The sequence below is a fragment of the Castor canadensis genome, chromosome 8, assembly GCF_047511655.1.
Source record: "Castor canadensis chromosome 8, mCasCan1.hap1v2, whole genome shotgun sequence".
In the NCBI taxonomy this organism is placed as follows: domain Eukaryota; kingdom Metazoa; phylum Chordata; class Mammalia; order Rodentia; family Castoridae; genus Castor; species Castor canadensis.
This window is the reverse complement of record NC_133393.1, coordinates 16,548,871-16,573,959: the sequence shown is the minus strand read 5'-3', so window position 1 is coordinate 16,573,959 and position 25,089 is coordinate 16,548,871. Positions and strand designations below refer to the sequence as shown.

Sequence of the window (25,089 nt, the reverse complement as noted above, 5' to 3'; positions counted from 1 at the left end):
AAAGGAAGTGGTCAAGGGGCTGGTGTGTAGCTAAGAGATAGAGCACATCCTAGCACTACAAAACTCCAGACCTTGGCTTCTATCCACCACAAAATAAAAAACAAAGAAGTTGTATGGAAAGAGGTGGCAGAGAAATGGGGTAATGGCAGTGTTTGACCTCCCTTCTCTGCTCTCCCTTGGGAAGGGGGCAGGCACTGATCTAGGCCCCTTCTTGGGAACCATGTTGACCAGCGGGGTAGGGCTCTGTAGACAGGAAACTGCCCTAGTTACAAGCCCCCGACTGGCCTGGTCAGCATCTGGCAGCTGAGTTGCTCTTAGCCCTTGGAGGGCCCACTTGGCTTAGGCCACAGAGCAGCATGATCTCAACCCCCAAGCATTTCCCGTGGTTGCAGAACAAACAGGGCAGTATCTGCACTAACAGCACAGCTTCTGTGCAGGGCCTCCCCCAAGCTGGGGTCAGGGGCCAGCGCCTCCCAGACTATTCTTAGTGCTGCCCCCAGTTGCCTCTTGGACATCTGGCTCCTCTGTCTTCCCACAAGGCCCCAGGCCTCAGTTTCTTCCACTTGATGTTGGTGGTGGTGGGGTGCTGATGGTGGGGGGTGGTTCCCACTGGGTATGCATGATGAGGGGATAGGTAAGGGTGCATATAGGGGGTTGGCTGGTCCCTTTTTCAAACAGCAAGACTGATTGGAGTAGCTGTGTTGAAGCTGGACACTGTCAGAGATTGAGAATGATTCTGTCTCTTGAGAATGAAAGAGGCAGGAAACGGTCCCCTCAGTGGCCTGCTGAAGTCCCATCCTCCCATGGAGATGATATAGACTTCTTAGGCACGAGGAGGAGGGTCAGTCAGAAATCCTTTGGCCTGTCTCTTCGGTCTACACTGAAGATGCCTCTCTTACTCCCTCAGCTCTGACAAAGCCTCAAGTGAGACATCAGGGATGTGAGTCTCCATTAGACACTAAGAAGCTGATTACTAGGTAGATGGAGTGTGTCATCAGTTCAGTCTATCATATCAGTTTGCACAGGTAGTGCAGTGGGGGACCATCAGTGTACATTCAAGTCCACATTAGGGGGAAAGGGGAGGGTGAGGTTGTATTGTCTGGAGAAGGTTTGGGGACTTCCCTGAGCTGAGGGCCAGGCCAGATTACTCAATATAAGTTTGATACAGGCTAAAACTTTCTAATGAGGAGATCCGGCAGGCCATCTTGAAGATGGATGAGCAGGAGGACCTCGCTAAGGACATGCTGGAACAGGTAAGGACCTTCACAGGAGGGAAGGGAGCCAAACCCTTCCCAACAGTTCCCAGAGAGGCTGAAACTTTTGGGTCAAGGAGAAATCAAGATGGAGGAGTTGGGGGAGAAGGTTTCTAGAAACTTCCCTGGACTACCCTTTCTCCAGAAAAGGTTGCAGGGATCGTCGAGGGGCTTAGAAGGAGTTATGAGGTATAAACCACAATGAGTCCTATAGCAAAGTCATAGTGGAAAGTAGTCATATCTTCCCCAAATCTCTTCCCTCAATTTGTTGTGTCCTTTAAGAAAAACCTAGAATATACTTACTAAAGGCAACATCACTGTCCACTGAAAGGAACTAGAGTGAAAACACAAACCGAACCTTAGAAGAAGATATTTGCCACATATAGTATATATAAAACTAATATCTACCAAATATCTCAAATTCACAATGAAGAACTGTACAAAGCAATGAGAAAATGGCAAATAAGTGAACTAAAAATGAACAAAAGGCTGGGCACCAGTGGCTCTCACCTGTAATCCTAGCTATGTGGAGGCTGAGATCAGGAGGATCATGGTTTGAGGCAGCTAGGGCACAAAGTTTGTGAGACACTCCTCCCCTATTTCAACTAATAACTAGCTGGTCATGGTGGCATGAACCTGTCACCCCAAGCTACTTGGGAAGCTGAAATTGGGAGGATTATGATTTCAGGTCAGCCCAGGCAAAAAAGTTTGTTAGACACCCCCCATCTCAACTAAAAAAAGCTGGGCATGGTGGTATATGGGAAACAAAATAGGATTGTGATCCAGGCTGGCCTGGGCAAAAAGTGAGACACTATCTCTAAAATAACAAGAGGAAAAAGAACTGGAGGCATGGCTCAAGTGGTACAGGATCTGCCAAGAAAGTACAAAGCCCTGAGTTCAAAGCCCAGTACTGTAAAAACAAAAACAAACAAACAAAAAGGGCAAAAAGACTTGGACAGGCACTTTATAAAAGATTTCCAAATGGCCAATAGGAATGTGACAGGGCTCAATACTATTTGCCATCAGAAAAAATATAGTGAACCACAATGAGGTTGTACCGCACACCCAGCAGAACCACTAAAAAGAAAAAGACTGACAATGCCAAGTGCTGTCAAGGATGTGACACGATTGGAGCTCTCAGATGGCATACTCACTTTGGAGAACTATTCAATAGTGTGCATTAAGGCTAAACATACACCTACACTACTGCCTAGTCACCCCACTCATAGGTATTTACTCAGGAGAAACCAGGATATACTAACAGATATACACAAGAATAGTTACAGCAACTTTATATATAAAACCCCTAAAGTATAAACAACTCAACTGTTCATCAGTAGGAAGGTGAATATATAGACTGTGGTATATTCATACAATAGAATACTACTCAGCAATAAATAAAAACTAACTATTGATACTCAGCTTAGGTGACTCTTAGACATTATGTCGAGTGAAAGAAGCCAGATGCAAAAGAGAACATCCAGTGTCTTGGCCCATTTTCTATTGGTTTAACAAAACACCTGAAGCTGATTAGTTTATAAATACTAGAAGTTTATTTATTTGACTCATGGTTCTGGAGGATGGAAAGGCCAAGCGTGTGGCACCAGAAGTTGCTTGGCATCTGGTGAAGGCCTTCTCCTGTCCTCACCTGGGAACATCACATTTAGAGAACAAACACCCCAGCTTGGATCACTCTTCCTTTTTGTATCAGGCCACTAATGGCTTTGAGGGGCCCCACACTCACGACCTCATCTAATCCTAATTACCTCCCAAAGGTTCCACCTCTAAATATCATTAACATATGAATTTAGGGATTATATTTCCATATGTGAACTTTTTGGAGGGATGAATTCAAGCCATAATATATGGCAGAACATCCAGCAGTTTAAGCCCTCCTCCCATCTTTTTTTGTTGTTGTTGTTTGAGGATCTAACTATTTGGTCCAGACTTACCTGCAACTTGCTGTGTAGCCCAGTTGGCCTTGAATTTGTACTCTCCTTGCCTCAGCAGGTCCCTTCCCATCTTGAACAGAGTTGGTGTATAGCTTTCTCATACACTGCACCCCTATATCAGACACTCACCAGTTTCTTGTTGAATTTGCACCTGCTCTTTGCAGCTCCTCAAGTTCATCCCGGAGAAGAGTGACATTGACCTTCTTGAGGAGCACAAGCATGAGATTGAGCGGATGGCCCGTGCTGACCGCTTCCTCTATGAAATGAGCAGGTCAGGGCAGTGGACATGACCGAAGGGGCTGGTATTGGGGCAGTGGATTCTGCCAAGGGACAGGAGAGTGAGGTGGGCAGGCTCAAGAGGAGGAAAGAACTGGCTCCTGTTGGCAGATGGGTCTGGTGGTGGCAGCCTCCTGAAGTAGCTCACCCGGTTTACAGGATCGACCACTATCAGCAACGACTTCAAGCCCTGTTCTTCAAGAAGAAATTCCAGGAGCGGCTGGCAGAGGCCAAGCCCAAAGTGGAAGGTAAGCCTGGGGGCTGCAGGAGGCCTGGAGTGGAGAGGTATCTGGGAATCAATGAATAAAAGCAAAGGGAAACTCCTTCCTTACCCTTGATCCCAAAGAAAAACCAAAGTCAGGAACAAAATTTAAAACTAAATTATTGTAGAAAGCGTGGCACTCCTTTATATTAACATATGTGCCAACCATGTGGTACATTCCTACACCTCATCACTCACGTTCCCCAGGGCAGGGGATCTGTTGACATCTGCCCGAAAGTGGAATAGAAACTACGAGCGGATAAAGATCCATCCAGGACCTGGGACCAGGATTGGCATGCATTGAGAGTATCCATCCTTCCCTACTTGAGAGGTACATAGAAGACCTCTGGGTACATTTTTAAGTGTGAGCTATTCAGAAAGTAGGCAGCTGTGTAAGGTGGTTGCTGGTGGCCTCTAGTTTTCCAAGTGAGAGTAACTTCTGATACTGACCATCTCCAAATGAGAAATTTGTAAGTAAACAAGAACCATGTGCCAAGCACATGTGACACTCAACATGGATGGCTCACTTGACTCGCAATTTCAAACCAATCTCAAACAGTTTTCACCAGTCCCATGGGTGGGTACTGTCATTACTGTCTGTGTGCCTCCTTTTCTTTCATCTCTAAAAGGGATACCAGTGTGGGCTGAGGCCGTGTTGCTGGTAGGTGTTGGAGCCAGGGTGGGATTCTTCCATTCCTTCACTCTTGTCCTGTGTTACTGCCCAGAGGGCATCTCCTTGGGACTGCGTATGGGGATGGTTGAGGACTGAGGGGCAGGAAGTTATGTGAAAGGTGAGAGAGTAGCATGGTGGGCAGACAGACGTGCACTCAGGAGGGCGAAAGCAGGAGGAGAAGCTGGGACAGGCAAGGACAGGATCATTAGGGCAAGAGAACAAGAGAGACTGTTCTAGATGTGGAGGGTACCAGGCTGGGGGCAGAGCAGAGCACGGGCACCCCCTGCTGGACACCAGGGTCAGTAAGCACTCCCTGAAACCCTGTCCGGAGTCGGGCCTAGAGGGTTGCTTTAGGAAGGATTTGGGAGCAGAATGAAGCATGCAGAGCTAAAGACAGACATTTTCTGTATGTGCATACATGCTCACACAGCAAAGGACCTGAAGATTGTGAAAATAGATAGTCAGTATAATCCTTCTAAAGGAAAAGGAAAAATGTCAGGGGCAACTCTCCATCTCTAAGGTTTGGCAGTATCTCTGTGCCCTGGTGATGGGTGAATCCTTATCTTCATCTCAACTTTCTTCTTGCTGCAGGCTGCCTTTGAGGCAGGAGGCACAGATAAGGGATTCAGCCCAAGATGTAGGTGCTCAGCTTTTTGTGTATCTTGGGTCAATGGAGTGAATGTGAGCAACTGCTATTTGAATCTATGGAACCAGAGTAGCTTAGCCACTGGGAAGGTTTAATCTCAAATGGTTTCCTGCTCCCAAGAACCCATTCCTGAGCTCTCTCTCCCCAAGTCAGCCAGTGTGTGCTTTGGTAAAGGCTTCCTTTAAGAGCAAGCTATACAGAGTGAGACATGTTTGGGAAAGTTGCTCTTCTGTAAGCTGTGCTGTGTAAAAATTGCTCTGCTATAGCAATGATTGCTGCCCGTGAGTGACCAAGAGCTAGGTAGGGAAGAGATGCCTGAAGTTGTTCTTTATAGAATTGGATCAGTGTGCTTGACTGGAGTGGAGAGCAGAGGGAGTTGGGTTCACAGTTCTCCTTCCAGTTCTCCCAGGAAGTATTCTTGGAGTGGCTAAGATTGAGCTTACCCCCAGATGAGTACTGAGCCATTGACACCCACCCTCCTGTTCCCCAGCAGAAGCTCTGGGTCAGTTGCCAAAAAGCCAATTTACCAAACTTGACAAAATTACCAATTCTAATATGAATTTATTCATGAATATACTCTTCAATATTTTCTTATGAATATGTTCATTGCTAAGTAGACCAAATTTACTGATTCGCATTAGAAATACATTCACTAGATATAGTTGAGATGAGTATAGTTGCAATTGTAACATCCTTGTGAATGTATTCATGGATATATCATTCTTGTGAATATATTAAAAATGTCAGGATTGCAATATGGAAGTTTTCCCAGTTACACTGATTTCCTTTGAATTCTTGTCATTTTCTGTTTTGCCAACATTTTAGCGTTTTTAAAGTAAGATTCCTTTGCAAATTTTCAAATAGCATATCAACTTAAAAAAAAATCACTCCAACCAATATAAATTGCTGGGATCTTTTATAAGTAGTTTTTTTTCCAGGTAAACTTTGTGTTTCTGTTTTTATCTATCTATCTATCTATTTATTTATTTATTTTGGTGGTTCTGGAATTTGAACTCAGGGCTTTGTGCTTGCAAAGCAGGTAACCTACCACTGAATTACACCTTCAGTTGTAAAGTTTTAAATGAAATATGGCATGCAAGTAGAAAAATACAAAAATCACAAGAGCCCTATTTGATAAATAATCATAAAGTGAGTTCCTCTTATGTAATCAGTACTCAGGTTAAGAAAGGGAATTTTCTAGATTCCAGGACCCTCCTTTATATCCTTCTCCCAAACTTTACTCCCTTCTGACTACCCCTTCCCCCCTCCTCTCCAACTGTAGCGGCTATCTTGACTATTTTGAACTTTATATAAGTGGAATAATATATTGTGAATAATCTTATGCTGGCCTGTTTTGTTCAACATTATGATTGTAAGTTATCCCTAGTGATATATGTAGCATTGGGTTATTCATTTCTCGGTGCTGCATTTTATTCCATTACTTATAGTCATGCCAAAACTTACACATTCTAATTATACTTTTTAAAACTTTGGAACAACCCAAATACCCATTAAGCATAATGGTGCTTTTAGTTCAACTTAGAACATGCCTATGTTCAATGTAGAAGTTACTGATAGCTCTCACTTATTTCTCATTTTTCCAACTTCTTTTTCATAGTTACTCAATTTTAACTGCCTTTGAAGTTTTCTGGAAACTCTTAGTGTTGAGTTTTCCTTTTGTCTTCATAAGCAGATCTTAAGGAATTTTCAGTTTGGCATAAGCCAAAGACCATAGGATGGCTTAGTCTTCTTATCACCACTTTTAATATTCAAAAGCATATTCTTTAACCAGTAGCCAGTGTTGATGTTTCATTTCTGAAATTCATCATAAATACATAATTGCTAAGGAATGTCAGAATGAAACACTGAGCTTTTGGTTACTGTTGGCTTCAGTTTATAGTTCAAACAAATTTATCATTTAACCATTGGAGGGAAACAGTTGAAAAGCCCAAAAGTTGAAAACATTTTACAAATGATATTCAGCAGAATGTCAAGTAAGTTATTTTACCAAATCTAAGACATCATCAACTATAAAGAACGCTGTTACTTTATGGAACAAAAGTAATACAGGAATATTACATTTGCTAATGTGTTATAATTTTATCAGTGGATTTGTTTTCTTTCCCAAAAAGTCAGTAAAATACAGACTTTCAAAATAAGCAGACATACCCTATAATATGTAAGCTGCAGAAAGTAAAAATTTTAAGACTGGGTCTAGAATAGCAGATGCATATTCATAGAAAGAATATGATGATCTTTATGTGCAAGACAAGATATTTTCAAACACATTCTTAGGAAGAGTTGGCACTTTCTGAGAAAGGGCTGTCTGGGGGCTTGGCCTCTGGTGAGTTGGTCTGTTTCCCTGGAAGTGGGGTGTGGGGATGAGAAGTGGAGGGGCTTGCAGAGAGTGGGTAAGTTCTCTGCTACCTGAGAGTTGGAAACACTCAGTAGGTCCTTCTTGAACGTTATGGTGTCATCTTTCCAAGGTGTAAGGGGACCAGCTGCCCTGTAGCACACTGTGTAGGGCTCTGACCTATCCCTCCTCTCTCAGCCATCCTCCTGGCCTCCCGAGAGCTGACCCTCAGCAAGCGTCTAAAGCAGATGCTGGAGGTGGTCCTGGCCGTCGGTAACTTCATGAACAAAGGGCAGCGTGGGGGCGCCTACGGGTTCCGGGTGGCCAGCCTCAACAAGATTGTTGACACGAAGTCTAGCATTGACAGGTGGGGACCCATCTGCTTCCCCAGCTTCCATCTCTCCCCACTCTGACTTCTTCCCTCCCTCTTTTCTCTCTCCTCTATTTCTCTTCTCAAGACTCCTTGCCTGTTTTCTTTACCACTCCACTCTTGCTCACTCCACTCCACTCCTCCTGGCCCTCATTCCCTGTTTTCCTCAGCCCCTTACCCCTGACTTGGCTGTCATCCACAGAAACATCTCTCTGCTCCATTATCTGATCATGATCCTGGAGAAGCACTTTCCTGACATCTTGAACATGCCTTCGGAGCTGCAGCATCTTCCAGAAGCTGCCAAAGTCAAGTAAGGGGTCCCTTCCAGACTTCCTTCTCCCCACGATCACACACTCTCTGACTTTCCTTGTTTGGGGCCTCTAGGAATGAGCAGTGTCTCAGGGCATGCTTTTGGAAGAACCAAACAAAGGCAGTTGGCTTTCAAGTTCTTATTTCAGAGGTGCTTCCAGAAAACATCAAGTAGAGGAGTAGAGAAGTGAGCCATGTAAAAAAGAATGCCATTAACAGGAATATTATCACTGTGGGTAAATAGGAGCGAGTGTAGAATACTCTCTCTGGTGATCCCACCCAAGGGATGAGAGTCCTGGGGCAGTCATTCAGTATCCTGTCAGTCATTGGCTAAGGGGCTATGGGTACAGGCAGAGGGGGCCAACCCATAATAAATGCACACCAGTTAGAAGAGTGAGGGCCATGCACCGTAGTGGGTGGGGTACCGACAAGATGTGCTACAGCGCTTAGGCCTGAACACATGCACTGAGAGAAGCCACCTCCATTAGACACAGAAATGCAGTCAGTGGCTAGCATGTGGCACATGGTACTGCACATAAGATACCCTGTGTCTAAGTTCATTTTCTGTTGCTATAACAGAATACCAGAGACTGGGTAATGTATTCAAAAAATAGGAGCTTATTTGGCTCATGATTCTGGAGGATTGGAAGTTCAAGAGCATGGTGTGAGGATCTGCTCGGGATTTGGTGCCTCATATCATGACAGAAGGTTTCACAGGGCAGGACAGGGCAAGTGAAAGCCACAAATGCCATCACAGGAGCTCTACCCTCATGACCTCATCTGATTCTAATTATTTCCCAAAGACCTGTCCTCCAAATTTGCATTTGAGGATTAAGTTTTCCATACATCAATGTGGGGAGTGGGGGGACACATTCAAATCACAATACCCTGTTAAGGGCTGATAAACATTATATGCTGGTCGTAAAAATAAATAAATCTAAGACAGAGATCAGGTGAGAAACCTGAACTATGTAACATTACATTTCTGATCTTTAAGGCTCTATGGAACAGAACTTTCACCCCATATGTTATAGAAGCAGTGGCAGGCATGGAAGGATGTGATTTATCAGGGTTACCATGCATCAGTAGCCTAAGTAGGACTGGACCCAGTTCTATTGATCCCCAGGCCATCATACTTCAAGCTGCCCTCTCCCTGAACCAGCATCCATTTCTCATGTTGAGCTGATATTCTCTTTGCCTTTCCTGTCTCCCTACAGCCTAGCAGAGCTAGAGAAGGAGGTGGGCAACCTCAAGAAAGGCCTACGAGCTGTGGAGGTGGTGAGTACATAGTTAGGTCTGCTGTGTTTGTGGGGAGGCCATCAGAGGAGAAGCTGCTCACACTGCCATCGCTGGATATGGTGGTGTACCCCCAACAGCAGAATACTATCTGATGCATTTCTGTGACCCAAGGCTCCTGATCGCGTGTTAGAACAACTGGTACAGTGGGCATAGCCCTCAGGAAAGAGTGGCTGGATTGTTTGGATTTTAAATTTAGACACTCAAAGAGGGGACATCCATCTGAGTCTGTTTCTACATCATCGAACCCATGGCATCACATGGCTGTGGGTGGAATGCACTCTGAGTCTGCTGCACACTTAAATTTGATTCTAGTGGATGTGAAGGCTAGAAGCTGGCCAGGGGAGGTGGCACACAAGTGGGGCAGTGGGGACTGCCGTTCCCAGAAGGTCCTTCCATATGTCTTTTCCACTCTTTCCTGGGCAAATGGGGGATGCAAGGGCTGACTTGTTACTGGAGACTCAGGTGTATTAATCCCTTCAAGCTGCTATAATATATCAATTAACTGAGTGGCTTAGAAATAAGAGATTTATTTCTCACTGTTCTATAGACTGGGAAGTCCAAGGTCGAGGTACCAGCAGATTCAGTGTCCGGTGAGGGCCTGTTCCTCATAAATTATACCTTCTCATTGTGTCTTCATATAGTGGAAAGCATACACAAACATCCTTGGCTCTCTCTCTCTCTCTTTTTTTTTTTTTTTTTGGCGATACTGGGGCTTGAACCCTGGGTGTCTTTTATAAGGGCACTAATCCTATTCATGAAATCTCTGCCCTCATGACCTAAAACCTTCACCTTACAGGTTAGGAATTTTGGGGACACAAACATTCAAACTTAACTACCAGGTCTCTAGGTCTCTGTTTCTGCCCATTCCTGCTCTGATGACTTCTAGCCTAGTCTGGCTCAGTATTAGAGCGGGGTGGTGTCCTCAACTCTTTTCACTTCACACCTAGAAACCAGAGATCTTTCCTATCCTCACTGTGAAGAGAGGGCAGGGTAAGGGGAGAATGGACTCATGTTGAGTTTAAGTATGACACAGAAATTCTTGTGGCCACCACAGGGTGGAAGAGAGAGAGTGATTTCCACATTTCCAATTTAATAGTTCTGCAGTGTGCTACTCAAAGTGTGGCCCATGGCCCAGCAGCATGTTCATCAGCTGGTAGCTTTAGAAAAGTACCTGTTTAATCTGCACACTGATCACATGGGGGTGGTGTCAAAATGCACACTTTGCTCCACTGGGCCTGGGTTGGGCCCCAGTCTGCATTTTGTAAGATGCCACAGGTGCTGCTACTGGCCCTTGACCACACTTCTGGGAGCAAGGCCCCAGAGACTAAATGACAGTGGTGGGTAAGGGAAGGACATAGGCAGGTGGACTGCTGGATAACTCTCATAGTCTTTGTCACCCTTAGGACTGTGAATTTGGGTGTTTTCTCTTCCAAAGACAGACTCATTGTCCTGTGAGTGATAAGAGGGGGCCAGTGGTGACCTCTGTGGTCCTGACACTCAGCCTGCGTCTGTCTAAGCAACACTTTACTCTCCCTACTTAGGAGCTGGAATACCAGAGACGCCAGGTGCGGGAGCCTAATGACAAGTTTGTTCCCGTCATGAGTGACTTCATCACAGTGTCCAGCTTCAGCTTCTCAGAGCTGGAAGACCAGCTAAACGAGGCCAGGGATAAGGTATGGGGGTCCCAGTCTACCTCTGTGATCCCCAGTCTGACCCTGACCTCCCTCTCCTCAACTCAGCCTTGTGTAGGTGTGGCTTCTTCACTCATTACTACCAGACAACCCGGGAGGAACAACCTCAGAGCCACAGCGATTTGAGGAGAAATGTTTTCCTTGCTCCTACCAGATAAGGTGCCTCAGGTGGTGGGTACCACATTAAGTTTTATGATGATTTGTCTTACCACCTACCTTATGGTTTTGCTGGAAGTTTATAATCCAACAGATGTGAACAAAGACAACCAGACATTAAGTAACTTGTCTGAGATTGTCCAGCTGAAAATGACAGAACTTGGTGAGAATCCTGACTCTTCAGCTCAGCTTTGGATGTGGTGGCTGTGGCTGTCTGCTACTCATGCATATGAGCTCCACACTTGAGGGTCTTTTAAACATGTGGACTCTTACTCAGGAGTTCTGGGTAGAGCTGTAGATGAGCATTTCTAACAAATTTCCAGAAGATGCACAGGCTGTTGATCCAAAGAGCACACTTTGAGTAGTGATGTCTTTCTTAGACAATGTCATGTGGGTTGAATTAGAGGGGACAGCTCTCATAAAAGTCACCACAATGCCTGGCACACATAAATAGCTAGCCCTTTACATCTACCAACTCATTTGACTCCCACAATAATCCTATGAAGTTTATCCCCATTTTGCCGACGAGGAAGTTGAAGCTCAGAGGAGTTAAATAAGCAACCTAATGACTAGATGACTCCTGAGGATCTTTTGCATCTTGACCAGGCAGTTCCTGACCATAGAAAGGGCTTCCCAAGGTCTATATCACCTGATCCCACACCTATAATGTAACAGATTCAGAGGTGGCTACAAGGTAGACTGTCAGCCAGTCCAAAGCCACTTCCCCACCTTGGAGTCAGCCCCAAGGCTTCTTTACCTTTGTCCCTACCCTGGGATAATGGGGCCTTGCTGCTCTACCAGTCCTGCCCACCCCCATGCCAGCAATCCCTAGCCTAGGACTGGGCTCTGCTCTGGTTGGAAGCCAGCTAACTGAAGGACTGGCCCCACCATGCTTGATGACTCAATCAACCTGTTCCCTGCACAGTTCGCCAAGGCACTAACACACTTCGGGGAACAGGAGAGCAAGATGCAGCCGGATGAATTCTTTGGCATCTTTGACACCTTCCTGCAGGCCTTCTTGGAGGCCCGGCAGGATCTGGAGGCCATGAGACGGAAGAAGGAGGAGGAGGAGCGGCGGACACGCATGGAAACCATGGTGAGGCTGGCCTGGGGCAGGATGAAGGAGAGGCAGGTCAGAGTGGGATGCTTCTTGGGGTATGTGAGAGAACAGGGACTGGGGCACACTCTGGCAGCCAATGTCATCCCCAGGAGACAGAAACAGTTCTCTGCCTGTGACGCGGGCAGGTTGGGGTGTTCTGGGAAGGAGCACAGTGGGCCCCTTGCTGATGAAGCACCATGGCCCAGTGTTGGGGTGATTCCCAGCTGGGAGGGTGTCTGCAGGCACAGAGCACAGTGGGTGCTCCTGCCTGTGTCCTTGAGAAGGCCCTAGCTTCCCACCCCATCTTCAGCTAAAGGAGCAGCGGGAGCGCGAGCGGTGGCAGCGACAACGGAAGGTCCTGGCGGGCAGCGCACTGGAGGAGGGAGGCGAGTTTGACGACTTGGTTTCGGCCCTGCGCTCCGGGGAAGTTTTCGACAAAGACTTAAGCAAGCTCAAACGCAGTCGCAAGAGATCAGGGAGCCAGGCCCCAGAGGCCACCCGTGAGCGGGCAATAAACAGACTAAATTATTGACCTGGTAACTGGCCATGCAAAAGGCCAGGAGACAGGGATGCAATGGCCAGGGGACTGAGTAGAAGAGGCAGTGACTTAAATAATTTGGTGCTGGGTTTGGAGCCCTAGGCTGGGTCCTCAGGGCTGTGTGTGGCTAGACCAGGTGTCTCCCCACACTTACCTTAAGGGACACCTCTCACCTTCTCTTCGCGTTCTATTTCCAGGCCTGAAGGGGTCATTCTGAGGTTGGCTTGGACATACTTGGCAGGACCTGGCCTCTGGCCAGGTAACTCCAGGCTGAGGGGATCCTGTCCCCCACACCAGGCACTCACATGTTGGTGCAGAGCTGTTGCAGATCTTGACCGAGAGGTCCATGGGCCTTGTCCCAAGCTCTCGAGCAGTGGGAAGTGATGGGGAGGAGGAGAGGCCAAGAGCCAGGAGGAGGGAATCTAGGCTTCCATCCCTGACGAGGAGACTCAGTGGAACATTGATCTGGAGGCAAACTTTCCTCTTGGATGGAAACAGACAGGCATTATGGATTCTAGCCAGATCAGCTCTGGTGTGTTCCAGAAAAACATGTTGTGAGGATGACGCAGGACCAAAACCACCAGGACAGAGTAGCAGTGCCTGTTACCCGCAGAGCAAGTTCTGTGCCTCTCCTTCCTTCCCTTGCCTCATCTCCATCCCACCTGCCAATCAACAATCCTGAAATTCACCCTTGAGTTCCTAGGATTTCAGCTAACTACCAGGTACTGGGTGAATATGGAAAAGAAGGTGGTTCAAGAAAGATCTGCTCCATCACCACGCCTCATACTCAGGCATAGGGGACTTGTAGCAACCCCCTCTCCCAGGATGTAAGGCAGTGGCCCTACACATTTGTCGCCTAGAGTTCCCAGTAGCCCCTCACTAGAGGGCATCACTTGAACGCCTAGCTGCTCCCAGGAGCTCCCTGCCTACATTTAATATTACTCACTCAGAACCCTCTTCCTCTAACACCTGCCCCAAGGCAGAAGCCACAGTGACCTCCTGCTCTCCATTCTGCAGACCACTTGGAACCATATGCACTGGCAGAGGCTGGCCCTGGGGAATTGTTCCTGGGGGCCAGCCTGCCCTCTGCATTCAAACTGGGGACCAGAGAGAAAAAGCAGGCAAGGGATGCTGGGAGGATGGGGGTGGAGGAGGAGGGCTGACTTTCTTGGGGCAGGCTCTGGCTAAAGGGGTCCTGGGAGGAAGACAGAGGGGAGTTTCTCACCCTCACCTCTGGCACTCTGGTTCTTTAGTCAGGCTTGCAAGGGCCCATTCTTTCCCTCCTGTTCACTTCTACCTTCCATTTTGCCCATTTTGAGCTGTCATTTGTGGGGGGAGGGGTAGGACTGCTGTATCTAGAATAATGTTCTAAATGGGGGAGGTAAGGTCAACCCCATGAAGGCTCTTAGTTTCAATACAGTCCCATCCTTTAACTTCTGTGACCTTCCCCATCAACTACTCCTCCCCTTCCTTTACATTTCTCATCTCCTCATCTAATCCCTTGGCACAGGGTTATTGCCAGTGGGCTGCACTTATTCTTCAGCTATTTTCCCTTTTCCCTTCATCACATTTCTGGGGTAAGACCATAGTAGCTATGTGGGAGGTAAAACACAGGGTTAGTGAGCCCAGTATGTGCACTGGTTCGAGGGGGCAGGCATGTGTGTTCTGGTGGGAGGGATCTGAGCAAGTGCAAACCTGGCCAGCACAGGTGTGAAGAGGCCATCCTGGTACCCAGGTGAGGACAAGATGAAGGCTTCTAGGAAGAGCAGCTGCAGAGAGCTTTGTTATATCCATCTGCACACTAAGAACCCCAACTGCAAAAAGCAGGCTATGGGGTGAAGGGGAAGACGGGGGATCATCTCCCAGGTGGCCTGGGCTGAATCAGCCTAACATACAAAGGACAGGGAACAGGGGAGGGCTCAACTTATGTCCACCATGCCAGATCCTGGCATTGCCACCTACTATGGAAGACTGGAAATGTACCAGGAAAGATGAGGACTATGGAAGCTGTTCAAGATACATTGGATCCTCAGAAAAGCAAGTTTGGTTTAACTGTTTACAGAGGACACATGCATTGTTCCAGAGCCCAGCCTTCTCACCCCAAAAGATTTTTTTCTTTATTTATTATTTCCTAGATCTGGTCAGTGGCTCTGGTGCTAGGTGCCATTGTAGCCAGATTCCAGCAGTGCCTTGGACCATGGACCATCACTGTCAACTCAGCAAGAAGGGGCTGGTGCCCAATGCGGGTGACTGAGCTGGTCCTTGATGTTAAATGATTAAGCTTATTATTGTGGTTCTTGGACTTGCTTTTGCTGGTGCCTTTTCACCCCTCCTGCCATTTGTGGGCCCATTTTTTTCTAGCTGATTTTATGTTCAATGTAAAATTAATAGTCAATCTAATGCAACCTTCTCAGCAGAAGCACTCCTCCCATGATGGATATTTAGGGGATCAGGGGAGAAAATTCTCCAGGTGGATGGGAAGGGTCTGGAGCAGGCTCTCCCCATTTCCATTGCCAACAACTGGGGAGTTGCAACCATCTCCCCTGCTCTCTACCAGAGACCTCTACTAACCTTCATGCCAAGGCTGCTTCACCAGCTGTCTCAGATGACAAATGAGGCTATGTACAAAATCTGCAGTGTTCTTTTTACCTGCACCTTTTTATAAGAATATATTGTAATACTAAAAAATATTAAATCCATACCATCCCCACCCATCCTGCTAGAAAATTGTGTTTCTTTTCCTGAAGAGATTTGGGGTAGACTGGGGAGTGGGTATGGTCTGTGGTATGCTGGAGCCAGCTCTATGAGAGCCAATTGTTAAATTTTCAGAAATTTTGCAAGCCAGGTGATAAAGGAATAGCTTGAATTGGGAGTATTTATAACACAAAATCACCATTTTCCAGAGAGCTGGTTATTAGACATTTGCTAGCACACCTCAACATAGACAGGCCAGGGACACCACTGAGGAAACAAGGAACAACCCAAAGAAATTCAGTCACACTAGAGAACCCAGCCAAACCAGTGTTTAGAACTGGAACCCAGGAACTTCTGTTTCACTCACCTAATCTCCAATAGCTGGTGACACAAGGTGCTAAGGACCTCCCACCAGACAAATTCACCTTAGGGTACATTTTTATACCTCCCACTCCATTCGACATGCTCCAAGAGGGAGGGAAGTATATACAGAATCTACCAGTTGCTTTTCCAGGGTCTCCCTCTCTTCTTCCCCTGGGGAGTGGGTCTTGGGATGAGATTGAGGGGTGAGAATGAAATTGTAGCAGCCTGGTGCCCTCCCCACAGATAGTCCTCATTCTTGAACCTCCAAAGTTGGCGTTGTGACTTTATTTGTATACTTTATTACAGGTGAAGGCAGTCTTCAGTTCTCTTCTTTCCCTGATATGTGCTAAAGAGGTGTAGGTAGACTGACAGTGAGCAGGACCAGGTGTGAGATAAGTGGTCAGCAGGAATCCTTAGGGCTAGAGCCACCAGCATGTGTCCTGTTTAAGGGGAGGGACTGGTGGAGGCAGGGGATCTGGCAGATCAGTGCAATTGTTATGCCAAAAGCCTGCTAAACATAAGGAGCAGGCCAGAGGGTAATGAGTGGCTTCTTAATCAGGGCAGGGTTGTGGCTTCACAAACTGGGAGGCAAAGTTGCTGGAGAGAAGGTGTGATACATTCTTTATGCAAGCTTGTGCTTTTCCCTCCCCAAAGTGGGTTCTCTTCAGCTTAATGAGCCCTTATTCTCTCCCCAGGGAAGTGGGAGAAGAGAGAACCCAAAATGAGAAGTAGACTTGTAGGCTGGGCTGCCTGAAGCTGGTTGTCTGTAACAGTTCTTAAGTAACATGATATGATTTTCTGGGTATCTAGTATTGCTTTTTGCAACTCCTCCATTTACCTCAGAGTCCTGGAAGGTTCAAGACCTGTAGTATAAGGGAAGCCTTATGGGTTATTATAAAACATCCTGCAGCAAAGGAGTGGGATGACCTCGGGTTCCTTCTGGTGAAGGTAAATAGTGACCAAGATTAAAGGAACTTGACATCTTTCCCTTGGCCCAAATTGCATCTTGCTGGGAGACCTGACCAACTGGTGAGTGAGCCAGGGCAGGAGCTCTATGCCCGGTGGAAGTCCCCCCGCTGTCCTCCAGTCTTGCTGATGAGCTTAATCTCCCCCACCACGATGTCCCTACTGATGGCTTTACACATGTCATACAGAGTGAGGGCAGCCACAGCAGCTGACGTCAGTGCCTCCATCTCCACCCCAGTGGGGCCCCGAGCTAGGCAGGATGTCCGTATCACCACAGCATGACGTGTGCTGTCCAGCTCCAGCTGTACCTGGATGTGGTTCAGGGCCACATGGTGACACAGAGGAATCAGCTGGCTGGTCAGCTTGGCCGCCTGGATTCCAGCCAGCTGGGCCACCACCAGTGCATCTCCCTTCTTTAGCTGGTTCTGCTGGACAAGCTTGAAGGCCACAGGCCCCAGAAAGACCACAGCTGAGGCCACAGCTACCCGGTCTGTGTCTGGCTTCTGGCCCACATCTACCATAGCTGCCTGTCCTTCTGAGTCCACATGAGTTAGTTGGTCTGAGGTTGAGCAGGGTTGTGAAGGGGCAGCAGGAACCCGGGACCCTGACCTAAGGCACTTTGGGTCAGTGTCTATGTGGGAGCAATAGTGTCTTTGAGGGGAGCCAGACCCCAGCCACTGCTGAGCAAGAGAAGTCTGGGGGATTCTCCACAAAGTTGCCATCTGGGTGGAGAAACTCACTCTGGATCCCAGACCCAGCACACAGTGGAGGTTCCAGGAGGAAATGCTTGGATTGGCTGGTAGGGAATCTTGGAGCACCAAAATTAACCCTGGAAGACAAGAAGGAGAGAGAAGACAGACTAAGCACAAAAGATAATCCAGTTCCCCACCTCTTCTCCCTAACCATCTCCCTATTCCATCATAAGTTTTCTTTTTCACACTGGGAAAAGAAGAATAAAGAACAAAAAGCATAGTGAGATGAAACAAAAGAAAAAAGAGAATTTCCCCACAATTCAAGTTTTCTACCCTTCACCAGTTTCTGGGTGTCAGGCAATGAGGTACAGAACCCCCCTTAGGTTCCCCTTCTCACACAAACTTTGGAAGAAACACCTAAGTTCTGAAGGCTAAAGCCTGGATCAAATGACCTCTGATGTGTCTTCATTTTCTTTAAACTATAGCTAGGTCCCACCTTAAATGATCAATTATAGTTCTTTTCATCCTTACACTCTCTATAGAGAGTTAATATGAACCATTTAGTTGACAGACCAGATATTAAATAATATACTTCATCTACTTAAATAATGTCTGCCAAGTGTCTTGCACAAAGTGACAGGCTGTATCCAATGGGCCAGGGAGCCTTGGGAACTTTGCAGACTCAAAGGGTGATCCAGAGCCCCATCTTACCTGGTCCTCCCAAATCAGAATCTGAAATAACATGATCCTCCAAATGCTCCATATGTACAGGGAAGTCAGAGGCCCTGTGTCAGGCAACTCTTGTTTTATGGAAACAGACTGTTGTAGTAACTACACCCCCGAGTACTGAAATTCCTTAGGAAGCAAATGGTCTCCCAACTTCCAAATTTCATCACATTCTAAGCCCCAGTCTTGTCAATATCAGAGATAAAGTCTCCTAGGAGGCCATCAAGGCATCGCCCAATTCTTGCCTTGATGGTGCAGCAGACAGGTCAAGATCCAACAAAGGACAACAGTCCTGGAGGTGTGGGGAGAAGGGAGATGACAGAATTGTTTCTAGATGGGTGCTTCCCTGTGGATAGTTGCCTCTCCTGCTCTGGGTGGCTAGTATACTGCGGTGGTCCTTGGGATCTCTCTGGCCCAGTCCAGCCTGCTTTCCTGTGGGTGACTGGGCTCACTCTGTTCCAACATCTGGAGAAAAAAACCCTTTCCCCCAATTTTGCTCAGTGCTTTCTCTAGTGGTACAAATTAGGGGGCCCAGATTTGGGAGTGACCCAGGGGCACTATGCAGAGGAGCAGCTGTCCTCTTGCTCCTCATGGACCAGCCCAATTCTCCAGAGTAGACTACACACAGCTTTTCAAAGAGGTGTTTTCATGTGCCACATCCTATGTTCACCAGACGCATCCTGTGCATGTACATTTCCTACACTTAAGGAATTGGGAAGTTGAGATCCTGGCCATCTCCTCCCTGCAACAGTAAGCAACGTTAGCTGGCTGCCTCAAGTTTTGTTGTACCTGGCCCAGATGCTAACAACCCATTAACTGTCAGGGACCAGTGATCCAGACACTCCATACTGCAGAAAGGAAAGGTCGCCTGTAATTGTGTCCCAGCTGGGAGATTCCAGAGCTGAGGAGAAGGTCTCTGATTTAACTAGGAGCTCCATTTTCAGGGAACAGCTAGCTCAGTGATTATTAAGTCTGGAGACACCCCTTCCCAACACACATCCTGGTTCTGATGGGAAAAAACAGTCATTTCTGTGGCACGTAGAGTGAGGGGAGCCGTGGACAGGGAAAAGAAGAAACAGTAAAGGATTGAAGGGGTAAGAAAAGATGAAAGAAGAGTAGAATAAAAACAAGAATGAGCATCAGTATGAGATGCAGGAGTTGGGGTGCCTTATAGCAAGGATCCCACCCTCAGAGGACCCCCAAATGACAAGGGTGAGTGATTACGTACTGATGGGTCACCCACCGATGTGGACCATGGGCCGGTTCTTCATCTGAGCAATATTGAACATGCCTGGGTTAAGGGAAAGATGGGGAGGTAAGGGAAGCAGGGAAGGGGGAGGAGAGAGGGTGGAGAGGAAAGTTCACTGAAACACATGGGTGGGTGAAAGTGGCCCAACAGCCCCCTGTGCACATGTGCTCAGCTGTACACACCCTGACAAAAGCCACCACATGCACCACTGCACAGTCACCCAGGATGGAGCACAAAGATTAGTCTGGGGGCACCCAGAGCCCTGCCCTCTCTCCAAAAGGCAATGTGTGGGAATATAGAGGGGCAGGGACACCCCTCTCTTAAGCCAATAAAACAGCCCAAGAGAAATTCAGGGTCCTCCTGTACAACCCCTGCTATGTTAATTTCCCCAAAGGAGAACCATCACCGCATCCCAAGTCCAGAGCTCCAACAGGAGTGAGTGGTAGCATGAATGACAGACCCACCAGCTTCCTCCTAGTCTTTTTCCTTTCACCCCATACTCTGGAGCTTCCACCCATTATCAACTGCCCACTCACTATCAATCCTGGCCCTCCCACCCAGCCCTTACCTGCGTGCTCTCGCTTCTTCCTGCCCACGGCATCCCCAATGATGCTCAGCAGCTTCTCTTCGGAGGCCCCTGCCCGCAGGTGGTCCCGCAGAGATACCTCAGAGTTCCCAAAGAGGCAGACCTGCATGGCAGTGAGGATAGAATGCCTTCTTCATCCCTAAGCCTTCATCTCCCAGCTTCTGAGCAGCTAGCCCCATCCTTTGAGTGCCCCTGAGCTGAGAATTAGTGTCTAGGCCTCCTACAGAAGGATCCTGCACCATGAGGTACAGAAGGTACTCTTCTAGCCAGAGAGGCTAGAAGGACTTCCCAAGGCCTGTGTCTAACTTATTCATACTCCCTTCAGTATGTACAGTGTACTTGGAAAAGTTAAACAGATGCCAACAGAGACTGTGCAAAAAAAAAAAAAATCCAGCTCTATACCTTCTGAGACATTTGATGGAATGTCAACATAGAAGAGGAGTCCAATCAGTTGGAATCCTGAGGTCTGCAGATGTAGCATAGACATTCCATTTTCACTCAGCCCTCTCCTGGTCCCTTCACTTGTGGACATCACCTGCCTGCCCCTATTGGAGTCTGTGATCCCTGCTTGGTAGCTGAACTGTTGAAGACTAGTGGAGGTGACACCTTGTCATCGTTTAAACTTGACTCAATGCTTCTCAGCTTCTGTGAGAGGCTGGGTTCCATGGATGGTCAGAGACACTCCATAAGAGGTTTTTTTTTCCTCCATAGGAAAAAAAGACACTTACTATCCATAAAAAACACCTACTATGTGCAAGCTCTGTACAAGGAATTGTGGACAGAGACAGAAGAATGTTTGACAGGACAAGGAGGGCAGAGATTGCTGGAGCAGACACCAAGGAAATATCAGCCATGGGGCGTAACTACTTTACTATTCTGGGTACGCCTATTACCACCTCCATTAGGCCCCAGGTTCCATTCTCTGCCTTCTCTGACACTACAACACTCCATCTGTGGATTCTATCTTGTGGGCTCCTCTCTAGTTGGCTTCTGCCTGGGAGGAGATCAGATGGGAAAAAGGACTGAGATCTTTCTTTCCTGCTTTGACATTTCTGGCAGTGGCTGCTTCCCTGCACAGTTTTCATCCCAACCAGCTGGCCTCTCCTCCAAGGCTGCAACCCTCACTGGGACTCAGTGACATCACTTCCTCCCCTTCCAACCTTGGTGGGAACAGCTGCTTGATGCTACTCATCAGAGTGCCTCGGTGCTCCTTATTGGTTCCCTTAATCCTATACACTATAAATAACCTCTTCCTTACTTTCTCTTCAGAAACCCTTCTTGCACTTCCTGCTGGGACCCTGACTAATGTGGACACCACCTGCAGTCCTACTCAATGTTTTGTCTCCAGTCCATAAAAATCTTCAACCTTGTTAAGAACCCACGGATGGTTCCTTTTGGAAGTCAAACTGGATGCATCTAAACTCAACCCCTTACCAGTCATCAACAGGTCCCAAGACCCAGCTGCCATCTTGACACCTTCTCCTTCCCCTCTGCATGCACACCACCAAGCTCTTTGATTCTTCTCACTCATCTTTACCTCGTAGTCTTATACATTTGGAGCATCACTGACTACACCTAATTAGTCTTCCTATCCTTAAATCCAGCATGGACAGGGATCATGTCTCCTTCTTGCATAGCTCCCTTCTGTCAACAGGGCATGTCCTGAATGAAAGCCCTCTACAGTATGACCGGAGCCCCAAACTCCACCATTCCTAAAGGCTCCTGGATGTCCAAGTGCTCTTTCTCAAAGCCCACCAACCCTCACTGCCTGCCTACCCATGTATCTGGCTAAGGATCACATGCTTCCACACATCACCTCTTTTAACCTACCAATGGGTTTTTAATGGCCTTAAAGGGAATGGGCCCTCTTCCCCACAAGGCTGAGCACATGAAACATGTTTATTAGACATACTTACGTATGATGGATTCAGAGCTGAGCCCTTAGCCTGGTGGAAGGGGCCAACTAGGGTGAGACAAAGCACACATAGCTCCTTCAAGCCCTCCCCTCTGCTAGCACTGAGTGCTGGAAACAGGTTCCCAATAAACCAGAAGCCACTTCATGGCTCCCCAAAAGGAAGGAAGGAACCAGGGTGACAGTGCCAGAGGGGACACAGTTCATTCTCTCCTGCTGCCCGCATGATCCCCCAGAATCTGACACTATTGCACCAACCATACCTGGGCCCTGCTAATCTCCCCTCCAATCAGGGAGCTCTGGTGAGAGGTAAGATGAGAACGCTGGGCGGCAAGGGACACTCACCTTGAGGTTCCCATCAGCTGTGATTCGCAGTCGGTTGCAGGTCCCACAGAAATGCTCAGACATGGATGTGATGAAGCTGACCTGGCCTTGGAAGCCAGGGATTTTAAAGACCTAGAGGGAGAAGGGCAGTGGACAGGTCACAATGGCCCTGGTTAAGCTGGCCATCCCCATTGCCGCACTCTGACCTCACTGCAGCCAGGATTGTTTCCTGGCCTCACACTCCTGCTCCCTAACCTTGGCAGTGCTAGACTCTTCCTCTGGCACCTTCTCCAGCTCCGGCCACTGCTGCTGGATGGCATCTAGCATCTCCTTGTAGCTAACCATCTTCTTGAAGTTCCACTTGTTGCCTGTATTTTGTTGGGGTGGCACAGGAAACTTTGAATGACGGTTGAAAGGGTCCTTGCCAGATGGATCAAATCACACCCACACTCAACTTTGAGAATGTCTTGTTGCCCATCCAGGACCCTCCCACCATCACTGAGACCAGCAGTATCTAGTTGCACCCAACCTCACCCATCACATATAGCCCCCAGACCCAGCTTCCTCTTCCCTTCCTGTCATGCTGTGTTACTGACCATCGAAGGGCATGTACTCTATGAAGCGCACATCTAGGGGGAGTCCCTGGGTCAGAGCCACGAAGTCCAGGAGCTCATCCTCGTTCAGTCCTCGCATCACCACACAGTTCACCTGGCCAGGGGTGGGGGAGGGCATGAGAGCCTGTCCTCACATGTTCTCTCATAGGGATGGCCCTTGGGTGTCTGGCACCTTGTAGAGACCCTCCCTGGGGTACCCAGTCCTTGCCTCTTCCCATGTAGTTCTCCTGCAGTTGGGGGACTCAATGGAGTTGCTGCTTGTCCCCCTTTTCCCTTGGAGAGGAGGGCAGGGCTGGATGCAACTAGGAAAGATAGGTTAACTGCACTGACTGTGGCAAGGACCGCCAATGGATCAGGTGTCATGGTCTCATGGCCCCCAGGCTAGGTGAACTGTGTGTGAGTGGAAGGCCAAGTCAGTGCAGGGAGGCAGGCAGAAGTCAGCAGCAGTGGCAGGTCCTCACCTTCACAGGGTTGTAGCCCAGCTCAATGGCCTTGTGGATGCCCTCCATGACCTTGTGGAAGCCTGCAGGGAAAAAGAGAACTGCCAGTCCAGGCACTTCCTCCCTCTCCCCAGCCCCACCCCATATACAGGGTGTATCCTCAGAGAGTACCTAATCTAGAGGGTGTCAAGCGTTTTCTGTAATGAGCCAGATAATAAACATTTCAGGTTTTGCAAGCCAAGAGGGAAACTTGAGGATCCTATGTAGGCATAAGCCATGAAATATTTTTTATTAATTTCAAGTATGATAATAACAGAATACAATTTTTATAATACAGATCTATAAACAGGATGGAGAAATGGCATTCCATTTTCAGGAAGAATATTTTGCTCACTTGGTATTCACAGTAAATGTTCCCAATCATTAATTGATTATAAATGTTAAACAGGCAAAGGGCCAGATTTGGCTTGTGGGCCAAAGTATGCTGAATCCTGGTCTAGTTGTGCCCTAAATAGTTTAGATGAGAAAACTGAGGCTGGAGTGATGCACTGACCTGCTGGAGGCCTCACACTCAACCTTGTAAGATGCGTTCTCCTCAAAAGTTCATCATTCATTCCCTAACAGTCTTTAAGCCCTACTACATGCAGGTGCAGCTACAGAGCTGATAAATAATTATTAGGGGTGTTGCTCTCACTCCCTCTGCAGGTGACTTTAGGCTGCTTCTCCTAACCACCCTCATCACTCTCATGTCCCCAGTCATTTGAGCACTGACTGCCTGTTGGCCCCTCCTGGCCCCCAGCCTGCAGAGCCTCGATGGTGGCCCTAAGGGGGGTGTCCATTAATGGCCTCCATAGATACCTTACAGTTTTTTCAGGTTGCCCAGTGAGAGAGGCAAAGGCAGGAGAATGAAGTTTTGCTCAAATGCTACCAGGCTAACAGAGAACTGGCAGTTTGCTTTGTGATGTGATGCAGGAGCATATAGGAACATGAATGGGGGAAAACATGATGTCAGGAGGTACTGCCACCAATGTGTGTGCCAAGGAAGAAGACAAGAAAAGGGGAGCATGTGGAGGTGAGGGTCAAGCTCACCAATGCTCCTGTGCCTTCCCACTTGTGGGTTCTCTGCTCAAGGCCCCTCTAGACCAGCAGTCACCACCTCCTCCTCAAGACCCCTCTAGACCAGCAGTCACCACCTCCACCTCAAGGCCCTCCCAGCATTCTCCTACTGAGTTCTCTTCCTCCCGTGGCTCTTCAGTTGATACCACAAAGGTCATTCTGTGGGATTTTATCTTTTGGGCCTCAATGACCAGGGAAGTGCCTTATATGTCTTCTGTCCTTTCCATAGCATGTGGGATACCCCTCTGCAGGGTGAAGAGACTCAGTGAGTGCTTCCTCAACACACAGAAGGGTGTTAACAGGCAGCTTCATACCAGGGAAAGGAGGTAGAAGGCAGTGGGGCTGATCTTGACATGGTTTCCAAAGAAGGGGTGGAGAGCTGGCTGTTCCTGGAATTACTCTGGCCCTCTGAGGCCTTCAGTTGTCACCCTTTACTACCCAAATCAAAGGGTATCCAGCCCCCAGAAGCTTCTGCTCCAACATGAGGTCTGTGGCCAAGAGAAGTCAGGCACTGGCCCAAGGAGACCCAC

General features: G+C 47.8%; 2 protein-coding genes across 10 annotated transcripts in view; one reads left to right on the top strand and one right to left on the bottom strand.

The window, feature by feature from the left end:
* Positions 1 to 15,591, top strand: part of Daam2 (dishevelled associated activator of morphogenesis 2) — a 105,019-nt gene extending 89,428 nt beyond the window's left edge. For all 5 annotated transcript variants that reach the window (XM_074082257.1, XM_020158986.2, XM_074082258.1 and 2 more), the window contains 9 exons: positions 1,169 to 1,253; positions 3,370 to 3,476; positions 3,641 to 3,729; positions 7,614 to 7,782; positions 7,988 to 8,095; positions 9,312 to 9,372; positions 10,935 to 11,066; positions 12,166 to 12,336; positions 12,650 to 15,591. In XM_074082257.1, the coding sequence (XP_073938358.1) occupies positions 1,169 to 1,253; positions 3,370 to 3,476; positions 3,641 to 3,729; positions 7,614 to 7,782; positions 7,988 to 8,095; positions 9,312 to 9,372; positions 10,935 to 11,066; positions 12,166 to 12,336; positions 12,650 to 12,871 (1,144 nt within the window). In that variant the 3' untranslated portion in view covers positions 12,872 to 15,591. The remainder of the gene's footprint in view (positions 1 to 1,168; positions 1,254 to 3,369; positions 3,477 to 3,640; positions 3,730 to 7,613; positions 7,783 to 7,987; positions 8,096 to 9,311; positions 9,373 to 10,934; positions 11,067 to 12,165; positions 12,337 to 12,649) is intronic.
* A 613-nt stretch (positions 15,592 to 16,204) lies between these two features.
* Mocs1 (molybdenum cofactor synthesis 1) overlaps positions 16,205 to 25,089 on the bottom strand; it is a 31,047-nt gene continuing 22,162 nt past the window's right edge. For 2 of the 5 annotated variants that reach the window (XM_020158981.2, XM_020158982.2), the window contains 6 exons: positions 23,465 to 23,526; positions 22,986 to 23,097; positions 22,645 to 22,757; positions 22,411 to 22,521; positions 20,136 to 20,256; positions 16,205 to 17,729 (listed from right to left, as the gene is read on the bottom strand). In XM_020158981.2, coding sequence (XP_020014570.2) covers positions 16,987 to 17,729; positions 20,136 to 20,256; positions 22,411 to 22,521; positions 22,645 to 22,757; positions 22,986 to 23,097; positions 23,465 to 23,526 — 1,262 coding nt within the window. In that variant the 3' untranslated portion in view covers positions 16,205 to 16,986. Of the gene's footprint in view, positions 17,730 to 19,546; positions 19,610 to 20,135; positions 20,257 to 22,410; positions 22,522 to 22,644; positions 22,758 to 22,985; positions 23,098 to 23,464; positions 23,527 to 25,089 lie in introns of all 5 variants that reach the window. The other 3 variants (XM_074082261.1, XM_074082260.1, XM_074082259.1) reach the window with 3 other exon arrangements.